The 21,664-nt window shown below is 39.8% G+C and overlaps 1 protein-coding gene across 3 annotated transcripts in view; it reads left to right on the top strand.

Annotated features, from left to right (window-relative positions):
* The window catches only part of Grik1 (glutamate ionotropic receptor kainate type subunit 1), a 411,505-nt gene that overhangs the window by 272,298 nt on the left and 117,543 nt on the right, over nucleotides 1–21,664 (top strand). For all 3 annotated transcript variants that reach the window (XM_085832163.1, XM_085832162.1, XM_085832164.1), the window contains exons 4-5: nucleotides 2,961–3,142; nucleotides 20,994–21,047. In XM_085832163.1, coding sequence (XP_085688289.1) covers nucleotides 2,961–3,142; nucleotides 20,994–21,047 — 236 coding nt within the window. The remainder of the gene's footprint in view (nucleotides 1–2,960; nucleotides 3,143–20,993; nucleotides 21,048–21,664) is intronic.

Below are 21,664 nucleotides of genomic sequence, written 5' to 3'. Positions count from 1 at the left end.
AGCACACCTACAATGAGGATGGAGTTTCTCATTTCCAAGCTTAGTGACAAGCTTTTCATAAAGAGAAAATTATCCCAACTAGAAATTGACTGTCCTTGCCAATCTGCTGTTCTTCTTCCTCTGTGGCATGAAAATCTTTCTTTTCTGAAACTATTGTGAAAGTAGGTGCTCACTGCAGGCCAAGACAGGGTATGATAAGTTTACGGTGGCCCAAGATTTGTTTCCTCTGTTTGCTTACACTCTGCTTGCTAACGCAGTAAGTCAGTTGGTTGGGCAATCCGTCCAATTGGTTGTTGTGAAGTACAAAACTCTGGCAGGGTCTCTGACTTCAGGGAAAGAACCCTGTTGGGTATAAGAAGGCAGACTTGGTTTTAAGGCCTGAGCCTGTTATGGAATTGTCACCTCCAGCAAGTTATTCCGGTTTAAAGTAGTCACAGGCAGTTATATATGAAGTTAAGTGACAACTGATATTCCACTCACCTGCTGATACTTCCCAGTACGAAAACCTCCGAGCCTTAAAGGACTTGAAACAGAATGTGTTTGTCTTGCAGAGTTTAGCATAGGCTTTAGATCTAATGAGCATCCGAGAACCATTTTCTCTTGAATGTGAATGAATGCAGTGGAAACTGGTGCCTGTCAACTTTAAATGCCAACAGGGTCCTGGGAGGCAGGAAGATGCCCTTCAGGGTTGGCATTCCATTCAGCAGAGAACAAAGAAGGAGCTCCCTGCAGCATAGGAAATGTGCTTGAAAACCGTTTCCCCATTTTACTTAAAGGCCACACCAAGCTCTCCTAGGTAGTCATGCTCACGTTCTCACGTTCTCAAAGGGACAAAAAGAGAGAACGAAAAAGCAGCCGCGGCATCAGAGCAGGAAGCAGGAAGAAAGGGGGAGGGGAAACTCAGCCCCTGCTTCTGTTTCTCCTGCTCATGAAACCATTTAAAGGTTCTGTGTTCCCTCAGCACCAATAGCCTGGATTGATAAGTCAGGGCAGAGACGCGGAAAGATGGAGCATTAGAGGCACAAATAGTTTTAATCTAGGGCTCCTGCTAGCGATCCTTGTAGGCCTGAGTAAGTTATTTAATTGCTCTGGGCCTTGGTTTCCATATCTGAAATAATAAACATGATAGCTTGCTTCGTAGTGCTGCTACGAGGCTTAAGTCATACGACAAATAATAAACACTTGAGTGCTCCATCCCCCTACACACACACACACACACACACACACACACACACACACCTCATTCTTAGCACTTGGCAGTGGTTCAGAAAGAGACACCGAATAAGTTAAAAGAAAGAGAGAGTGTTTCAGTTTTACCGAATAAGTTAAAAGAAAGAGAGAGTGTTTCAGTTTTGATTCTTGACAGAATTGAAAGCATTGAGAGTCCGGGAAGACTGTTGCTCTAATTTGGATTGCTATGAAAAGAGAGGGGAACGTGGAGAGCGTGTCCACTCCTAACAGAGTTCTACAACCCACTCCCTCTTCTCACCTCAATTTAACTCTGAAAATAGTGTCATGATGAACTGTTCGCACTTCAGAATCAAACCTCATTCCTGGTCCGGGGAAGCCATTCCAACGTAAGCTGAAATACATGGAACTACTGAGCGGGGGTAATAAAAAAAAATAACAGGGAAAGAAGCAAATGTCTCACGCCTAGAATCCATGTGGCATCCTGTATCATGCATAGCACAATTTCCATACAATTTCTATCTGAACACTCATAAAGTTTAATATTCTCTGTTGATTACTTCTGACTAACAAATCTGGAAGGCACCCAACGGTATACTTTTTTTTTCTTTTTTAAAAAGTCAATTTTCCAATAAGAGAGGAGGCCTTGAGAGAGGGGGGGAGAGGGAGGGAGAGAGAGAGGCAACATCATGCCATCTAGCCAACAGCAGTTAATATCAGGGTTAGGCAATGGAAATTTTCTATGACTCTACACCTTACCCAGCGATGAACTTCTATTAGAGAAAAGTGCAACTCACCCCAACCTGTGGGAAAGCGAAGATTTGCTTCAATTTAGGCTGTGTACACTTTGTTGCAACTGTCAGCAGTTATATTTGACATCACATTTCTGCTTCCATTATCACACACACCAAAAATCCTATAGCGCATGTTAATCAAAGAAGGAATTAACCAACATAATTTTCAAACACATTAGCAAGAGATATAATGAGCCTTTTACAAATAGTTTATTGGGCCAGCACCAAAAGATTTACAGGCAAACCAACCAATTAGCTGGTAAACACTATGCTACCAATAAGTATTTGATGATAAGTGTGCACAAGGTAGCAACCCTGAGAAATCCCTGGGATGCATTAAGCTTTGTAAAGGTCACAGGTGTCAGGAAGGGAGAGTCTGACAGGCACTTTAGAAAAGAGTGTTCCCTGCTCTTGAAGAGGACCAGAGTTCAGTTCTCAGCCTTCATATCAGTCAGCACACAACTGTCAGTAACCCCATGGCCAGGGGATCTAATGCCATCTTCTGGTCCCTGCTGCTACCGGTCCACGTGCATGCCCACGTGTGCACACCCCCACACACATTCACAGGAATACAGTTTGTTAAAATACGTTTCAAAAAATAATAGCAGGTGCTGTTTCATTGAGTACCTCTAGAAACTTCAAGCAAGTTTCTGTTTCTTGAAGTTTCATAGTCACAGACTTGATATGCTTAAGACGTATAGTGTTGACGGAAAGGTGGAGAGGACAACTGTATGCTAAAAAAAAAAAAAAAAATTCAAATGCCCTTGGAAACATTGTGCTTCCAAGTCACACACACACTCACAAATGGAAAATATCACTGCAATCTAGCAGAGCAGGAACAATGACAAATAGGAAGTCAATAGTGTAACCTTTAGGTTGGTGGCTGCTTGATGCATTTGGGGAATGATCTGCCTTTGACTGTAAATGGCAATAAACAACACATATCCATCCTGTGCATGATTGGATGTCATTTTCCAGGTCTAATTCGTCTGCAAGAGCTCATCAAAGCTCCCTCCAGATACAACATCAAAATCAAAATCCGCCAGCTTCCCTCTGGCAATAAGGATGCCAAACCTTTGCTCAAGGAGATGAAGAAAGGCAAGGAGTTCTATGTGATATTTGATTGCTCGCACGAGACGGCTGCTGAAATTCTTAAGCAGGTAAGAGGTTTAGCGGGAAGGGCGGGGAAATGTATTTCACCTTTCTTTTTAAAATGTCATTTGGATTTTATTTTCATTTTGTGCGGCCTGGCACAGATACCACAATACAGAGTAGGCTAAAGATGAATTTTCAGACCCCTTTAAGGATCCAACGGTATGATTAGTTCAGAGCCAACGGTGATGTATATGTTATGCTTTGTATGTGCACATGTTTGTATGGAGGAAATGGTAGCATTCTCTAGGTGAAGGAGAGATCTGCATTCTTTACCTCTCCTCCAAAGATCAAACCATGTTTCATGTATGCAATACCTGACTTACATAGCAAGACCTCTTTGGCCTAAGCTGCCCAGATTCTCATAGACAAGGGCACAGAGCAATTTCAGCTCAGGGAAGATACTTCTCTTGTTATGGACAATAAGCTGCTTTGCCTTCGTCTCCAGAGGATGTGGATAGACATGGGAAATTACAAAATCTTTCACAGATGAAAGATGTCAGTAACATTCATAATAATAAGAAAGCAGCAGCAATTGAGTTCTTGTGTGCTTTGCTCTAACACTCAAGGAAGCAACTTCAGTACCTGTAAAAGACAAAGCACTGATCCCCAGCTCTCGCTGCCAAGTGACTCTAGTTCCCGTGGACTTGCAGCAACAGCTGGGTAGATTTGGGGCTGTCATACTTTAGGTACAGCAATGCTCTGGTCAAGCCTGCGGACTTTGTCAAGAACTACATAGATTCGTAGGTGCATCTAGAAATACTAATCTGAACTTTCAAATAGAATCAGTAATAAAAAAGGTCAAAGAATTCAATCAGGAAGAAAGTCGGGGGAAACAAAAGGAAACACATGTAGCCTTTATACTTACATAGATCTGTCATATTAGCCAATGTTGTATCAGTATTTTTAAATAGTGCACACTGTAGAAATTGTGCACTTGGGTAAAAAGCTCAGAGGTTGTTAATGGATCCCAATTTCATGAGTGCACCAGCAAACTCCCAATAAATGAGTACTGTGGGTATTTGAACTACTAGAAAGTTGTCTCATGGTACAGTCGTGAATGCTGCAGCTCCATGGTTCTATGACCATATTTGTGGAACACTTCAGCTACGGAGTTCTACATTAGAGCTGTGAATGCACCAGAAGGGCATACTCAAGAAAGCCAACCACTTGTCTGTGTTATCCACTGCATGGTTGTACTAAAAGATTCCACTTAGAACTGCCTACACTTTGGATACAGGTTGAGTGCATTGCTCTCTCTCTCATTTGTGTGTTGTAAGCTTGGCCCTCTGTGTGGTGTGTTTTACGTAATGTAAACTTTAAGAAGTGAATTCTAGTGCAATGTTCTTGGGTAGCTGGGGTGCTGCCCTCGGGAAGCATTCATACAGCTCTTCTGTAACTGTGGTTAGTTCCTTTCCACTCGTGAGCTATATAAAACGTAACATCACTGGCCTTGACTTCCTTGCCTTCCTCACTCATCATGTACTGCCTGTGTTGTGATGATACCTTCAAAGAAGCCTTCCACAGACTTCAAACATATGGAGCTTCCCAATGATGGACCTCTGGCTCCAAATCTGTGTACTAAATAAATCTCATTTCATTGAAGGTACCTAGCCATAGACATTTATTGTGGCTACAGAAAGCCATGTAATACAACCACAGAATATGCATAATCCTGTGGTGGAATCACTCAGTTATCACAAAAGGCAAAAGGAGTCTCATCCCCTTTGCTTCCTGACCCATTATCAACTTTGCCTTTCCAGTTATATAGAATTTCTGTAACTCACTGCAGGGCAGTAACTCATTAATAGACTTTTAGATATTATAATAAGAACTTTTCAGATAAAGCAACTATGTTGCAAAGGTATCAATAACTGAAGAACTTTATGAAACTCAAGAAGAATGAAGACCAAAGTGTGGACAATATGCCCCTTCTTAGAATTGGGAACAAAACACCCATGGAAGGAGTTACAGAGACAAAGTTTGGAGCTGTGATGAAAGGATGGACCATCTAGAGACTGCCATATCCAGGGATCCATCCCATAATCAGCTTCCAAACGCTGACACCATTGCATTCACTAGCAAGATTTTGCTGAAAGGACCCAAATATAGCTATCTCTTGTGAGACTATGCTGGGGCCTAGCAAACACAGAAGTGGATGCTCACAGTCAGCTATTGGATGGATCACAGGGCTCCCAATGGAGAAGCTAGAGAAAGTACCCAAGGAGCTAAAGGGATCTGCAACCCTATAGTTGGAACAACATGATGAACTAACCAGTACCCCGGAGCTCTTGTCTCTAGCTGCATATGTATCGAAAGATGGCCTCGTCGGCCATCACTGGAAAGAGAGGCCCATTGGACTTGCAAACTTTATATGCCCCAATATAGGGGAATTCCAGGGCCAAAAGAATGGGAATGGGTGGGTAGGGAAGTTGGGGGGGGTATGGGGGACTTTTGGGATAGCATTGGAAATTTAATTGAGGAAAATATGTAATAAAAAAATATTAAAAATTAAAAAAAAGAACTTTAAAGGTAAATAAAATCAACCATCAGTCTTACCTTAAGGCTCCATTGACACATCTAACCACTAGTGATTAAAGTATGCAATGAAGTGTAGATCAGAACAGAAAAAAAAAATCCAAATTTTAAGTTCAGTTCTCGAGATGCGAAGAAGTAAGCCTTCCCAGGAGCCCCTTACAGCTGGGCCTGGGGACTTGTGTTACATTCAAGAGAATGATTTTCTAATGTGATTTGTGTGGTATACCATCTGACTCACACAATTAGCTACATGTTTCCCAAAAGATAGGCCTGGAATAAATAGAAAAGGACTATGGAGAGTGCTGGCCGTGATTCTCTCTCTCTCTCTCTCTCTCTCTCTCTCTCTCTCTCTCTCTCTCTCTCTCTCTCTCTCTCTCTCTCTCTCCCTTCCTTCCTTCCTTCCTTTCTTTCTTTCTTTCTTTCTTTCTTTCCTAGTACATGTAATGTTAAAGCTTAATGATCCTTTCATAGGAGTAATTGTTTCTAATCGATTATGGATTATCTCTCTCTTTTTTATTCTACTTTCATATGTTGGAAGTCGACTGACATTTCCTCTACCTTCCCTCTTCTCAGTACCTCCATCACCTGCCCTTCCCCCAGATCCACTGTTCCTCCATTTTCCTTCAAAAAAGGAACAGGCTTCCCAGGCCTCAACCAAATATCTAGAATACTGAATGCTCAGGGTTGGCTATTCTGATAAAATAATACCAAAGCAAGATTGTAGATATGTGGTTCTCTTTAAGTGACTCCATTAGCTTTGGGCATTGACCTGTAAAGAACAAAACAGGTACCTTTTCTTGGGAGGGGAGGACCTAGGAGTGTAGATGCTGATTCTGGTTGAAAGGCAGAAAAAAGTGAATTGTGGAGGCTCATGTCCTTGACACTAGATGCTGATGTTGGTGGCATCTCATACTTCCTTTCTGAGGTGAGTTTGGCAGAATTACTTAAGAATGGGAGAAACTGAAGCTCTGCTAGGTAAATAGACTCGAACACATGACTCCTGACTCTCCATTTAGCCAGGCTGCCAAATAGTCTCTGAGGGCAGATGGATGTCACAGGCTATGGAATCACATGATCATGAAGGACTCTCTTTTGCAATGGACAGCCAATCATTCTGAAGCAAGTTGCAAAAATTTCTAGAAAGAACACATTCACTTGCTTCTGTTCTTTGTATGAAGTTGGTATTAATAACTTTCCCCAGCAGTGTTTGAAAACCACCACTGGGAATACTCTCCTGGGTAAATCTAGAATCCTCTTGTCGTTCCCATCACCACTCTGCTCCTCCCGCCCCTTAGCCACATTTCTCACTTGTTAATACTTCTTAAGAAAGGGGGGATTAAATTCAGGTATTTGACATTTATCTGAAAGTTAAAAAAAAATGAAGAGTCTATAGTTATTATTGGGCACGCTAATCACCGAGCAAAGTGGTTATTTCTATTCATACTGAACAAGTACTATATGATGAGAATCTGAAAAGTTATTTCCCCCAAATTAGATCGAAATTCAAATGTCAAGGCTTGATTAGACTAGAAAAGAGCACAGCTTTCTCATAAACACACTGTCTTGGCGAATTTCTGTAGTCACAGTTTCCCCCCAGCAACAGACAGGTCATCTGGGTTCCTCTTTAAAAACTGCCACCCCAACTTATTCATGACCCACTTTCCAGAAAGAGTCTTGTTTGAGATCATGCCGGTTTCTTTTCCTCCTGTCTACTGTGTCCCTTCCTTACTCCTCTGTCCCAAAGTCTTACTTCCCCCCAATGACCATTACACAGATACACCTATGACTCTCCCCTGCCCTTGGGATGTCTGTCGGCTGACATCAGTCCATGAGGGCAATGGAAGCAAAGAGAACACATCGGGGGGGAGGGGAAGGATGGAAGCCCTGTGAGTATGTAAGGTAAATGACCACACCAGAACCTGCTGCAGGGAGTAAGATCAACTTTGCTTGGGATGATTCAAGGATTATATAATTTGGGGGACTGGAGGTAGGAACATCTAGGATGGGCAAAGGTCACAGGATGATGTCTTAGGGTATAGAAATGCATTATCTCATTAGCATAGAGAAGCAATTCAGGAATCTCATATGCTAACTGAACATGTTCTTATCAGGAGAAAGGAAAATGATCTAGTAATCTTACTAAGGCTACGTGACATTCGTCAGGTAGAGGTATGCAAGAGTGTTTGAATTCCTCAGACAAGGTCAGAGAAGAAGCCCTGCTAAGGAAGAAAACCTTCCATTCCACACTGAGCCCCAGAAAGCTATCAGGTCAATGGTGGACTTTGATATTAATTAGCAGAGTTTTCCCACATTTATGTTTTCTCATGGAGTCATTCTTTGAGGATGTACCAGAGAGGAAATGAGTTTCTATGCTGAAGAGAAGGGTAGGAAGACTTTATGTGTAGAACTTTCTACATGAGCCTTAATCCAGGCTGAAATTTAAGCAACTATCTCATTTAATGGCCCTAAGTACCCTGGCAGAATTAATAATATTTTTCTATTCCAACTGAAAACTGAAGTTCAGATATAATTTCATCTACAACATACATATATAGACAATATACATATATATAATACATAATAGTATAATAAAATTATATATAGCATCATTGTGTATATCGTTCTAGTGTATTAATATTATATCTACAACATGCATATATATGCACATATATATCTACAATATATCTATAATATCTATAATATGCATAGATATGCATAGATATAATATCTAAAAATATACAATATCTACAATACACAACACTAAGTCTTGATAGACCAGAGCCTGCGTCTCTTTCCAGCTTTTCTGTAAGACTGCAGTCTCCGGTGATCTATGCACTCACAGAGAAGGGTCTGGGGCCTTACCAAATGGTGGCCTTGAGTACTCTGTGTTCCTTATTACACAGTAAGCACCAGAGGGACAGGGCCTTTTCTCTTTTTACTTAAATCCTCAGCACCTACTATGTTATGTCACATAGTGGGTGCCTTGTGCAACTGTTGAATCCGAAATTCAGCAACAGGCATGTGTTTAAAATACAGTTACCTTCCTTTTACCCACATGCAATGCAACACTCCTGTTAAGGAGACAGCTCACTGGTACAGTGTTTAGCTAACTTGTATGGGACTCTAAGTTTAACCTTTTACATTGGTATAGAAAAAAAAAAAAAAAAGAGTGCACTGTATGCCAAGAATGCTGCACTTCCAACTCTGCCAAGGCACACTTGAGCCAGTCACTCTTCATGGACTCAGTTTCCTCGGAAGGCAGACTTCATTCTGTCCTGAGAGTCAGCAACGAGAATAGGCTGTGAACCTATGGCTCTACTGCAGAAAACCCAGTTTGGCACTTTGAAGATGGTCCAATTTGCTTTTAACTCTTATGATAGAAGTGAGCAAAGGCGTCCCTTTCTGGCCTAATGGCCTGGGTGCAGAGGACTTTCAGATGAGAAGGAAGGAAGCCCTGCAGGACAGCTGCAGTGGGCTTCAGCCAGCTTCCTAAGCTGGGAAGCTGTTACAGGTGACCTTGAGCCTCTGTTTCCAACTTAGGCGACCCACTCTATCCTTCACGTGCGTAAGTGCTTCGGTGTCGCCTTTTCCTCATAATGCTTGCTGCAAGAGATAAATCATTAAGGTACAACTGAACCATAAAAATCTTTAAAATGAAAACATTTTATAAAATTATATTGCACTTTTTCTTTCTGTTCACATTCAATTAGCATAAGAACATGGTCACAAAGAAAATGTCTTTTTTTTAAATGCTTGGCTCCTCTGCTAAGGAGTATAATGGCAATGCTGATGAATCACATAACTCTGTGCATTGATTTTTGCCTTGTATGTATTGCGCTCACAGGCGGGGAGGAGGGGAGGAGGCCAAACAGGTGATTAGACAAGGTTTGTGCCATCGCTCTGTAGCTCAGGACACAAAACGTCATTGAGCACAGCCAATGCTGTGAAGAGGCAAACCTGTACCTTCTAAGTGATATTGTAGTCTCTCTTCTTTAATAGCAGACATGCAGGGTAGGTCAGATACCACAAGAACTACTGTGGCTGAACACCTAGTGTATTTAAGGACCATGCTGAATGTACTTAGTGTATCATTTCTTTGTTATAAGAACATCCTAAAGAAGAAAACAGGAGGAGGGAGAAGATGAAAATTCTCTGTGCAAGAAAATGACTGCTCAGAGAGATTATGTGGCTTGGTTAACATCACACAGCCACAAGCAGTGAGATGGGGTTTGAAAGTTATCTAACAATTTAAATAAATGACAAATTGAGTTTGTTTCAGTTGCATACAAGATGCCAACTGATTATCAAAGTAATCAAATCTACAGTACATGGTGGGTTAGTCTCTACTTCCTGTATACAATTGTTTCATTTGATTCTCAGATACTCAAGTGTTTCTATCTTCATAGAAAGTCCACATATATATAGCCCCATGACCAAGGAGAGAATGTGGTAGAAACCATAGAAAAAGTCATTCTGTGTTTTCAGCAGCTTTGAAACTTAAAGGTGTTAGAGAGCAACAGCAAAAAACAATAGCATCACAACCATAAACCTCCACCTGCCCTCGGAGGGTAAAGAGAAACCCTGAAAACAAGGTCACAGAAATCCATCCAATGCCTACAAACTGGTCTGAAACCATGAGGTCAATTTGTAAACAAGAAAGGGATTATAGATAGAAACAGTGAGGACAGTAAGTAGCGACTTGGGCAATCTATTTTGGGCTCTTTCTGTTGCAGTAATTCTCCAACACAAATATGCCTGAGCAATAAAAACACAACTCAATTAATATAAATACAAGCTGTGCACCTCAAATGGGCAGCCCTACCACTACACTACCATCTTCCCCATCTATGAGACCCCTTAGAACTTATGGTTTCTCCAGGTCATGAGCTTCTGCTCTGCTTTCCTTCCACCCACTCCTCCATCATCCTCTCTCTCTCCCACTCCTCCTTCTTCTCTCTCCTAACTTTCAGCTCTGCCTTCCCATTATCTGCCCAATCACTGGCTCTAGCTGTTATTTTACAAATTAAGGTGGGAAGAAGGTTTACAGGAAATCACCTGAGTGCCGACTCATTCATTGATCACAACCCCTCAGAATTAGCATCAAATTGAAAATAGCCCTAAATAAATGAATAAAGACCTTCCATGCATCTGGTGCTTTCTATTTGACAGCGTGCACTATTCATTAGGCTAGAATTTCTTTTTATCTGCTTCAAATATCCTCACACTACAAGTGAGAGAGATGGCAGAGCTGAAACTTCAGCTAGGGCCTGATGGTCTCATTGCCTAAGCTATTAACAACTATATATACAACAAATTCTATATACACCTCAAGGATAAAATCTACCGCCTCTTCAGCTTCATCACCTCATCTACAAGTAGGATTGTTGGATTCTAAGCTGACTACGCATGTGTTCAGTTTAGAGCGTCCGTATCTCCTCATGCTCATGGATTCTCTCACCAATGTTAAGATATAAAGAATTTGCGCACTGTCTTGTACTTAGTAGAACATCTAAGAAATGGGAAATTAATTAAGCAATATATTATCTTTTAAGTTCCTCAATTCCTTTGATGGTCTTCAAGCCAGCTAATTGATAAGTTCATTACTGTGAATAAATTTTGACGACATAATCATGATGTATCTCAATTTACACTAACTGGATGATAATTTGTAGTATATTATACAATTATTATGGCAGCACATTCTCATTCTAATTATGTTTCTCTCAGGCTGATATTAAAGTATGTTTACAGCCCCTGAGCATACAGTTAGTTTTAGTTATAAGGAACGGTTCACACATATGAGTGTACTATCTAAATTATACAAGAATTAATTGACCTTCATAGATAGCCAACAATTTACTGAAAAAAATGTACTTCATTCACCCACATTCATATTATACAAGATGCACATTTTAAGATTCTCCAAATCCTCCAAAAAATGTATCTTTAGAAGAGAAAAATGTGTTTCTACTTGAAATAAGAAGCAATAAAAATGCTATAGATTTATTTCTATGTATACTCCTCAGAAATGTATTGATGCTTCATTCCAGCCCAATACAAATATGGCTTTAATAGAAGATAAGAATATGTCCTGGTGTTTGGGGTAGATGTAGTTTAGGAAAAAAAATCATGCAAATTGTAGTTGTGTTGTGTATATTGAGTCACATCTTAAGACTTCAGTGGCAACAGTGAACTTCAGCTTACTCTAGCATTGTAGAGATCTGCCATTCCTGAATGTGCCTTTTTCTATGTGCAAAGGGATAACATAACATCTCTCCAATTTTCAAATGAAGCGTGGACGCTAAATAAGGGGGGAAATTATGTTGCTATTCAAAACACATCTGCTTCTTCAACACTCTACAAATGAAACTTTTTACCAAAAAGGCCCTCTCTTACAACTTCCCCACAACTGTTAGCTAAACTCTCCACCATCTGGTTTATCCTGTGACATATGAATTTTATTTCTAGTCAGGTAGTCCTTTTGGAGTGCTTTTTAAGTACCCAGTACTACACTGAGATAGGAAAGGAATAAGATACTTTTATAAACAACAGCCTAATAAATAACGTCATCACTCAGTAGAGGATCAGAAGATTTTTTTTTTATTTTATGCCTTTATACATGAGAAGCAACTTTATGGGCTTCACATGATGCTGAAAATCACTAAATTTGACAGTGCAAATAGGGTTCTAGGCTGGTACCAATACACAAAAGATGCCAGCTGCTGGGTATCATCATCATCCACCCAAGAGTGAGTTGATGCTTCTTGATCCTGAACTTGTGTCTCTGTATCCCCACTTAAATTATAGAATGACACTTAGTCTAAGACCTCCTCTTAGTGTGACAACCTAGGTCTTTGTATCTGATAAAGACAGAACCAGATCTTTCTCTCTTGAGGGTAAAGCCAGGTCTTCACAGTAAATGAAGGCCTTCATATATAACACTGTTCAAAATGAAGCTCAAACCAGGTCTTCATATCTGATAAATGTTGAATTGAGTCTTTAAATTTAATGAACATGGAGCTAAATCTTCATATCTGATAAAGATTAAGCCAGGTCTTCATATGTTATAAAGGTCAAGGCACAACTCCATGTCTCATGAAGATCAAAGCAGGTCTTCATATGTTTTAAAGGTCAAGCCAGGTCTACATGTCTCATGAAGGTCAAGCCAGGTCTTCATAGCTGATGAAAGCTAAGTCGAGTCTTCATATATAATAAAGTTCAAAATGAAGGTCAGACTAGGTCTTCATATCTGATGACTGTTGTATTATTAAATTACCACATTGGATTTAATACCTTGTAGCTTCTCCTTCAACCTTCTTCTGACCAATCATTTTGTCTTCCTACCTCTTTTCTTGGTGACAAAAAAAATATCCCATAATGCAAGCTAGAGAGTTGCCAAATAAGAGAGACTCAACCCTCTGACTATGTCTCAGATTCTCTCTTTTCTCCAGTCATCTTGCCATCTTTGTTCTGAACTGACAACTCTGAAACAAATTCCCTTCCTTTTTTCCTCTCACTCACATGCAGTCTCAAAACACTGTTCATCTTAAATAAAAAATCTGGCTTTACCCCCTCCCATGTTTGCAACCCTGAGGGTTGCTCTTACCTAAGGCAGCACCTTAATAGAATAAGACATATGACTTCATGTAGAATACATACCCTTGTCTATTTTGGCCTACTACATAACAGCATCAAGCACTCAGAAATATCTAGATTAATCAATTCAACATTTTATGTTAGAGAAAAATCAGTTATGAATTTTTTTCAAAGAATATCTACTTAGTGCAATGGGCCATGATCCCATACATGATCCCATACATGATCCCATACATGCTAGCTACGCAGGTGCTCTACTACTGACCTAAATGACAACTCTAACCTTTCTTCATGAAAGATGCATACTCTAAGAGATTAAATAGCTTCTCAGATATTACCAAAGGTCTTCAAAACTACACATAAGAAGACCGAAGTTAGTTAATTATAACATCTAACGAGCTGTTTTAGCCCAAATCACTATCTATCTGAATGCCTGCAAAAGGTAAACTATAACTTTCTAGGGCCAGAATCTTCACCAAAGTCCAAAGAAGGAGCTCTTACAATCTAGAGACTTCTTCGGTGTCTGTGGGAAACTCAAGGGGCTCCAGTCCTTAAGACTAAATTCCAAACCCTGTGTGTCTAACTTTGTGGCTCTGCTTGGGATCCCAAAATACTCCACATATGGATTGTTTAAAAAAAATCATTGGGTTTTCTAACAGTGCTTCCTATGATCAATAACTGAACTAACCTGCTAAGAGTTCCAACTATAACCACACATGAACACCATGACTATGCCACTAGCTTCAAGTCCACTTCCTGTACATATAAATGGATGTGTTATAGCACTCACCAAATGGCAGTGATTACCCTAAGTTCTGTAGCTTAGAAACAAGGTTAAAATAAGAAAAAGGTTAATTAACATAGATCAGTGGTCTCAGCATAAGAACATGCATCACGTGCAGGATATCTAGTGATTATGCATGCGTACAGCCCATGCCGGGGCAGACATATCAGAATATTTAAAGATGCAATTCACAAATGGTACTTTTTCATTATTATATTTTCATTATTTAAAACAATTTTCAAATTTAAATGTATTTTGGTCATATTCTTACTTCCCCTAGTCAGTTCAGACCTTTTTACCTTCCCTTACCCACCCAACTTTGTAAGCTGTTTCTTGAAAATCAAACAAAAAAGAAATACAACAATTAATCCCCTCCAAACCAAACTGTAACTACGTAAAAGCACACCATAAAAGAAAAATCCATTCTATGTTGGTCAACTACTCCTGAACACGAGGCCTTCCCTGATGCGGTTGATATATCTAGTGTCACTCTATTAGAGAAAACTTCTTCTCTGAGCATGCAGGTATAAATGATAATCCAGTTGTTAACCTTTACCCTAGCACCACTGGGACTTTTAAAGTTCCTTGCTTCCTCTAAATGTTCCAGGCTACGAAGCACATTACTAGGCTATGGATATTTTAGAGATCATGGTTCAGTATCCATTCTATATCTCTCCTTTGAAAGGTTATCATCAGAGGAATTTGAAGCAAAGTGCCTATCACAGAGAGCTTGTTTGCCATGTAACAGGTTCACTTTTCCATCTAAATTATGTACACTAATTTTTTTCTCTTCTATTCTTTCTAAGACATTCCTGTTCCATGTGCTTCTGGTGTTTTAAAATACTTGTGGTTTAGATTCATGTCATCTTCCCAAAACTCCAGTCCCCCATCTTTGCAAGATTGCCTGTTTCTCTCTACCATCTATCACCTGCTCTGTCCTCAACCATCTGCATCCATGAGCAGCACGCTCTCATCCTTGAGCATCCACGTGAAGAAGTCTGTCTCTTCTAAAACACTCTCTAAAGCTTACAGAAACATCACCTGTTTCCATTCCATTTATTAAAATCCATTAATGTCAGCTTCACCTTGGAACACACCACTAGAGACAGAAGCTTAAGAAAATGTTAAGACCCAGAGACACCCCTAAGTAATGCGGTGAGTGCTTTGTGGGATGTCTTCCTTTTCTTTATTTTGGAAGCAGGAAGAAACTCGGTTGACTTTGTAAATGGTATAATGCTGTTGTCAAATGGAAGCAAGTATCTCTGGGCCCCCTTTGAGTTCAGTTTGTTTATAGGCACTTACATGCTGTTAGCATTTGCATGCAAAGGAAAGATATGAAAAAATTAGAAATGTATCAACTTCAAATGGAAAATTTATCTTTTCCTTTGATGAACTTATTGGATGCTCACCTACAGGATGCTGCGAGTTCTCATGCACTGTAATCACGGAGAGATTAGAAGAAGGCAGTTGCTTTCTGTTCTTCCTGTAACACACACAGTACTTTAAAACAATAGAAGTTTCTTAACAGATCTGGAGGTTGAGTCTTGATGGAAGGTGGAGGCAGGCTGCTTTCTCCTAGAGGCAGAGACAGGACAATGCAGCTTCTGGTTTCATCATCCGACCTTTCCCCCACATCTTTCTCTGAAGCCCCAAAGCACATCATTGCTTACCTTTTGCCTTTGAGTATCACTTTTACCCTATAGCACTCTTGTTTCCTAAATCCAACATCCTATGGTCTCTTTTGCCATACAAATAAGCATGTGAATATGTGTTCAAGTCAGGGTGTTGACACATGTATGAAACACCAGTCTATGTCAGAAGAAAATAGAATTCTTCCTAACCTCAGGGGCTTTGGGACCTACTGCTATTTGCTCTGTATTTCACTGTCCTTTCGGAATGTAAGTTGACTTGGTGTGGCAAAAACACTGACAACAAACATGTATCAAAAGGTTAGCTTATACCTCAGTTATTCCACTGACAGTGCAGCCCATGTACCCTAAGAACTATTGCATTCAGAGGACTGTAGGGATGTGACTGTAAGTATCACAGAAGAAGAGAGGCACCCTAGAGAGAGAATTTTTATCTTAAAATTATTCCTCTGATACTCGATGCCATACCACTGGGTCTGAAGATTTTTATGCAGAAAAAGCTCATTCCTGTCTGGCGGTAAAGTCCTTACTTTAGCTGCAGTACATGCTGCACATTTGGAAGTTATTCATTTGAAATTATTAACTAGAAACCATGTCATGATGGCTGGAACTTCATCCTTCTATTGAGAAAACTGTAAAAAGTAGCCATATACTTCAGTTTAGTCAATATAAACTTCCAGGACATGCATTTTTTCGAGGGAAGAAGCAGTAATAAAAAGCCATATAAATATTACAAAAAACCACAAATAGCACAGGAAAACTCCAGGCTCCATTTTAGGGTTTTGCTACCACAGTTACAGTGCAATGGCCATTATTTGTGATGCATTGATTGCCCTTAATGATAGATGTTGAGAATGCATGCAGAACATTTGTCATTGCTGTCTCTGTAGCATGGCACCACATGCTGAGAGAATTGCAGAGTGAAGGTCCAGGCTTCTTTAAGTCTCAGGAATGTTATCGGGATGCTTGGCTCCTTCTGTGTCATGAGATGACTCTGCAGCCACCACAAACCTTCTAGTCCTGTAAATTAGGTCCTCTCCATCTAAATGTCAATTAGATCTTAGAGAACACAGGATCCTACGGACTGCTTGCTGCTCAGTGTACTCAGTGGTCATTCATCAAATGCTGAGAGCTCATCTTTGTCAAGGACAACAGAGCCACACCAATGCTACTATATAGAAGGTAGGTTCCCAATAGTTGCAAAAATCTCTCAAGACAGCTGGAACAGTGTAACATCACCATTGTTAATGAGCATTAGCTGTGTTCCAGAGAATACTGGTATCAGTGGAATCATTAGAAATGTCTTTTTAGGATCCAAATGGCATTGAGCTTTTGTTCTGCCATATGTTGATCAATTCTAGCTACAGATAAAAGAAGGCATAAATTGTTTTCTATAAACAAAGGTATAGCCATGTAATCTTTTTTATCTCAGTACCATGGCACAAATAGAGCCTCCAAAAAAATACATACCATCTTTCCTCCTTTTGGATTATATGACCAAGAAAGATAGAGTGTCCTAAGGTTGCCAATATTGACTCTTTTGTCATTAGTTCTTCTCCAGTTCTTAACATCGATCCTTAAAATGGAATATGACTTACTATGAGAAATCATTACTGGTGTTGCTGGAAAATGAAGTTGATCAAAGGACTTCCTGCCCCACTAACCAAACCCAACTAGGTTGGAACAGTCAACCACCATTCTTTGGGGGTTGGGGGAAGGTATCCAGCTCATCCCAACCATTATTATTTATTTACAGTATCTTTATTCTATAAAGCATTGGAGCACCCCAGAAGAAGATATTTGAAACAGAGTGATAATGTTTCTTAAAAGCAATGGAGAATTGGAAGGAGAAAGTTGAGAGAAACATGAACCTGGATGACTTTTGTTCACACAGGGATGTGCATATACCTATGGTTCTAACTGACTTCTAATGGAGAGCCCATGATTTAGGCCTCACCCTTCCTAGACAGCAGAACAAACTTAACAAGATCATTTACATGACTCCTGGGTTTTTATGAAAGAAGAAAAAGGAGTTTATTCAGAAAAACAAATCCTTCTCCCCATGCTGACAATCATGCAATTAATATGCTAGAGTTAGGGAGGTGGCAAATGTCTTATCTTTCCTGTCTTATGGCTTGATATAGTAGACACTCCCATGTAATCACAAGGGTTAGAAAATACAATCCTGTCATAGCCCAGAGATTCATTAAACAGAGTTAATGGCTTCCAATCTCATCTTTCCCTCATTCTATCTTTTGTCCTGTGTAGCTCAGGCTACCCTTAACCTTACAAGCCTACTACCTGAGTCTCCTGAATGCTGAAAGTTCAGCCCTGTGCTTCCATGCCTCACTGAATTTTTAGTTCTCTCTCTGTCAAGGATGTGATATCAAAACCTACTTGATAATAATTCTGTTGGGGGAAGTACTATTAGAAGGCCATATCAGTGTAAGCAATTGAGAACAATAAACAGTATAACTGAATATGACACAAATGATGCCACATTTTTGATCCATCATTGTTTATATGCCGGGATTGATTTAAACAGGAGGGTAAGCTTGTACTTAGCAATGATCACTTGGTGAAACACGCACATGGGTTTTAAATACAAGCAGAACTATTTCCTTCAGCTCTAACTTAGTAAAGCGAGCACCACTTATCAGTTCAGCAGCAAATACAGCATAAGAATTCTGAGAAGGTGCTCATAGGAAAATTCAGTTCTGGGAAGAACTATTAGAAAACTCTCCATGTCGTGATTATAGTTTTTATTTTTAAAACTGGCATTTATCACGATGTGACATTTTTCTTAATCCCTTACTGACTTCAGCTGAAGAGCCAACACCCAAAGCAAACATCATGGAGCGAAGACAGTGCATTTATTTATAAAGCACGCTCTTAGAAGACAGGACTCTGGATGCCAACCAGCTCTGTATCCCAACCAGTCTATAGGCCACTGTGAAGGACTGCTGTTTAAAAAACACCACTCTTGGAGCTTGTCATTTTTCATCTCTTGGAGCTTGTCATTTTTCATCTTGAAGGTGTTCTTTCATCTGGTTCTGGAATGTTGACAGGCTTATGATCACTGCCTCTGCACTTGTTTTATAATTTCTAGGAAAATCTAGGACAAATGCAGAGAGATGATAGGTATCCAAACATCTAGATAGGAAGGGGAGGAGAGAACTTTGTGATACAACAAACGTCAAGAATGCCTGGAGGACCCAATTGTCCCTTCTGCAATCGGAGCAGCCTGCCAGCTGCTACTCACTCTATTGCCACACCTGATTTCTAACACCAACTAACACATGGCAAATGAATATTTGCCTCCAGGAACTATAAAAACAATAATAAGATAATGACTTCAATGATTGCTTTTCTTTTTAAGACATGTTCATGTTCACAACAGGGGAGCAAAACCTTCTACAAAGTTCAAAAGGAAAAATTTGTCAAATTGAAAATCTGTAAACTCAGGTAGAGCTATAGTTCAGTTTCAATTCAAGAAATAATATTTTAAGCTCAGTATCCAGCTTCCCATCTTAACATAAAATTCACACAGCTCCATTTACACCATCTAATAGCCAAAATGAGCAATTGGATTCCGGCCTCACCCTGATAGTCCAGCTTTTTATGCTCAAATGATATAAGAAACCTGCCTACAAGACCTCACCATGTATAGCTCTAAATGTTACTAAAACAGGTCCAGCTTTAAAAAGTCCTTCGGTGTGTCTGATCTTGTTAGCACCACAGGACCAACTCAGATACGATTAACTCATAAATCATAGTAGGAGTTTCCTATCATTCATCTTACTGTCAGAGGGTACAGTTTCACTAGCCCCTGGTGTCCATGTTAGCAGGGGTAAGTGTCTCATGAGTGTACACACTTAGTGCTGTCTGTAAATACATTCGTCACTTCTCATTCCCTCTCATAAAAAGCCATGCCAGTTTGCGTATTTTAAGCAGAACCTCTGATAACTTGTATTGTCTTTACCCATACTTTGTAAATCCATCTCTTGAATCTAGATTCTAAATATCGTTATTCTTCACTGCCAAGGTACGTGTTCCCTATGGATCAGCGATGCTCCTCCACTGTACAGGCTTTGAACCAGAAGGGCTCCATGAGAGTGCTCAAGAAATCCTGACTTAAAAGCCTTCAGAAGATTATAACTTGTATACAGGACTCATAAGAGGAGTCAGGGAAAAGGGCTTCAGAGATGTAGCTTGTGAACTTTTTGTTTTCTCCAAAACCAAGAACCATAAGTAGCATACAAGTACCTCCAATGATGCCCTGACTTAGATAATGTAGAGAACCGTTTCAAACATTTTCTGCTGCATTGAGCACAAAAGTAGATTCACTGCTTAATAAACTACCTAGCTACCACATCTATGTCTGTCACATGGCTACCTTCGTCTTCTCCCACAAAAGTCAAAACGATATATGGACGTTCAAGATTTCTGGAATTATAAAAATCCTAAGAGGTAACAGAGAATAAGTTCTAAGAGGCACATTTTCTCTCATATGTGAAATCTTGATATGTGGTGAATATGTGTGTGTGCATGCATTTGTGTGTGTGTGTGTGTGTGTGTGTGTGTGTGTGTTATACAAACAAAAGAGGGACAAATTCGGTAAAAATTGGAGAGGGCTGGGGAGGTAGGTAAGAACATCCATAACAATATGTACATATGACAATGTCATAATGATACTATTTTGTACATTAAAATAATGGAAAATAAGGACATATACAATAAAATGTGTAACAAAATATACAATGAAATTATAATGGTTCCACTAATACCAGTATTCTTTAGAACTAAAGATTGCTAGAAGTACTGATGCCAGCTAATTCTGAGATACACTAAACAATGTTGAAAGAGAGAAAAGGTAACGTGAACTTTAAGTCTGGTTCTCATCCATTTGTGAGTTCAGGAGTGTTGGGTAAGATGAGACAGAGATTGTAAGTTTTCAGAGACACATTCGGCTGTAAGCCCTCATGTGATTATATGTGCATACTAGCATTGCCTTGTCGATGTACAATGACTTCAAATCTGAGAAAAACATTGTGCTAAAGACAAGGACTAAGCAATCTACATATCTAGTCTAGGTAGTTGCATTTGAAAGATTAAGACATAGAAAAGACAAAATCTCATGTCATGAACCATAATCTCAAATATAAAATGTGTTGGCCAGAAACTATTCTTATATTTCATCATGAATCCGATTACTTTAATGTAAGTCCAACTCTATGTTCTGTTTCATATTATAATCTACTTCTGATTCTTTCCCCCATGTCTCTGTTGCAGATTTTGTTCATGGGCATGATGACTGAATACTATCACTACTTCTTCACAACCCTGGTGAGTGACAACCCTCAGAATGTATTCCACACATCCATTCCCAGACAGCTCCTTGTGGGTCCTAGCCCAGCTATTCTCAAGGGGATTCTCTTTACTTTCCTGAGACTCTAAACCCAGCATTGCTGAGCATCAGGTCTCTCTCTCTCTCTCTCTCTCTCTCTCTCTCTCTCTCTCTCTCTCTCTCTCTCTGTGTGTGTGTGTGTGTGTGTGTGTGTGTGTGTGTGTGTGTGTGTGTGTGTTTGGGGTTGTTTTGTTTTGCTTTTTTCTTCACTTTGTTATTTTTACAATAAAGATCATCAATGTGTGTGTATGAGAAGAACAATAGAATGCCATTAAAGAGATCTACTCATAGAGAAGTGCCAGCTATAATTCCTATATTCATTCTGAAGAGTGTTGAAGTATGACCTGGAATCCTTCGAGGTGATAAAGTTGCATTCCTGCCTATGTCCAGGAGACAGTGAGTTTAAGGCACTCACCTGGAGAGTACCTGGGGAAGTTTCAACAAGTGAAGTTATGGAGGCACTGTGCACATTGAACATTCTAGATCATTAAGAAAAACAATGGCTCAAACTTTAAGAAGTCCAGAAGAATCTCTGACTGTTGAAATGGTGTGGCAT

The sequence above is a fragment of the Mus caroli genome, unplaced genomic scaffold (genome assembly GCF_978045245.1).
Source record: "Mus caroli unplaced genomic scaffold, Mus_caroli_1 scaffold_17, whole genome shotgun sequence".
NCBI lineage: Eukaryota > Metazoa > Chordata > Mammalia > Rodentia > Muridae > Mus > Mus caroli.
The sequence above is the reverse complement of the archived record's forward strand: the minus strand, read 5'-3'. Positions and strand labels throughout refer to the sequence as shown.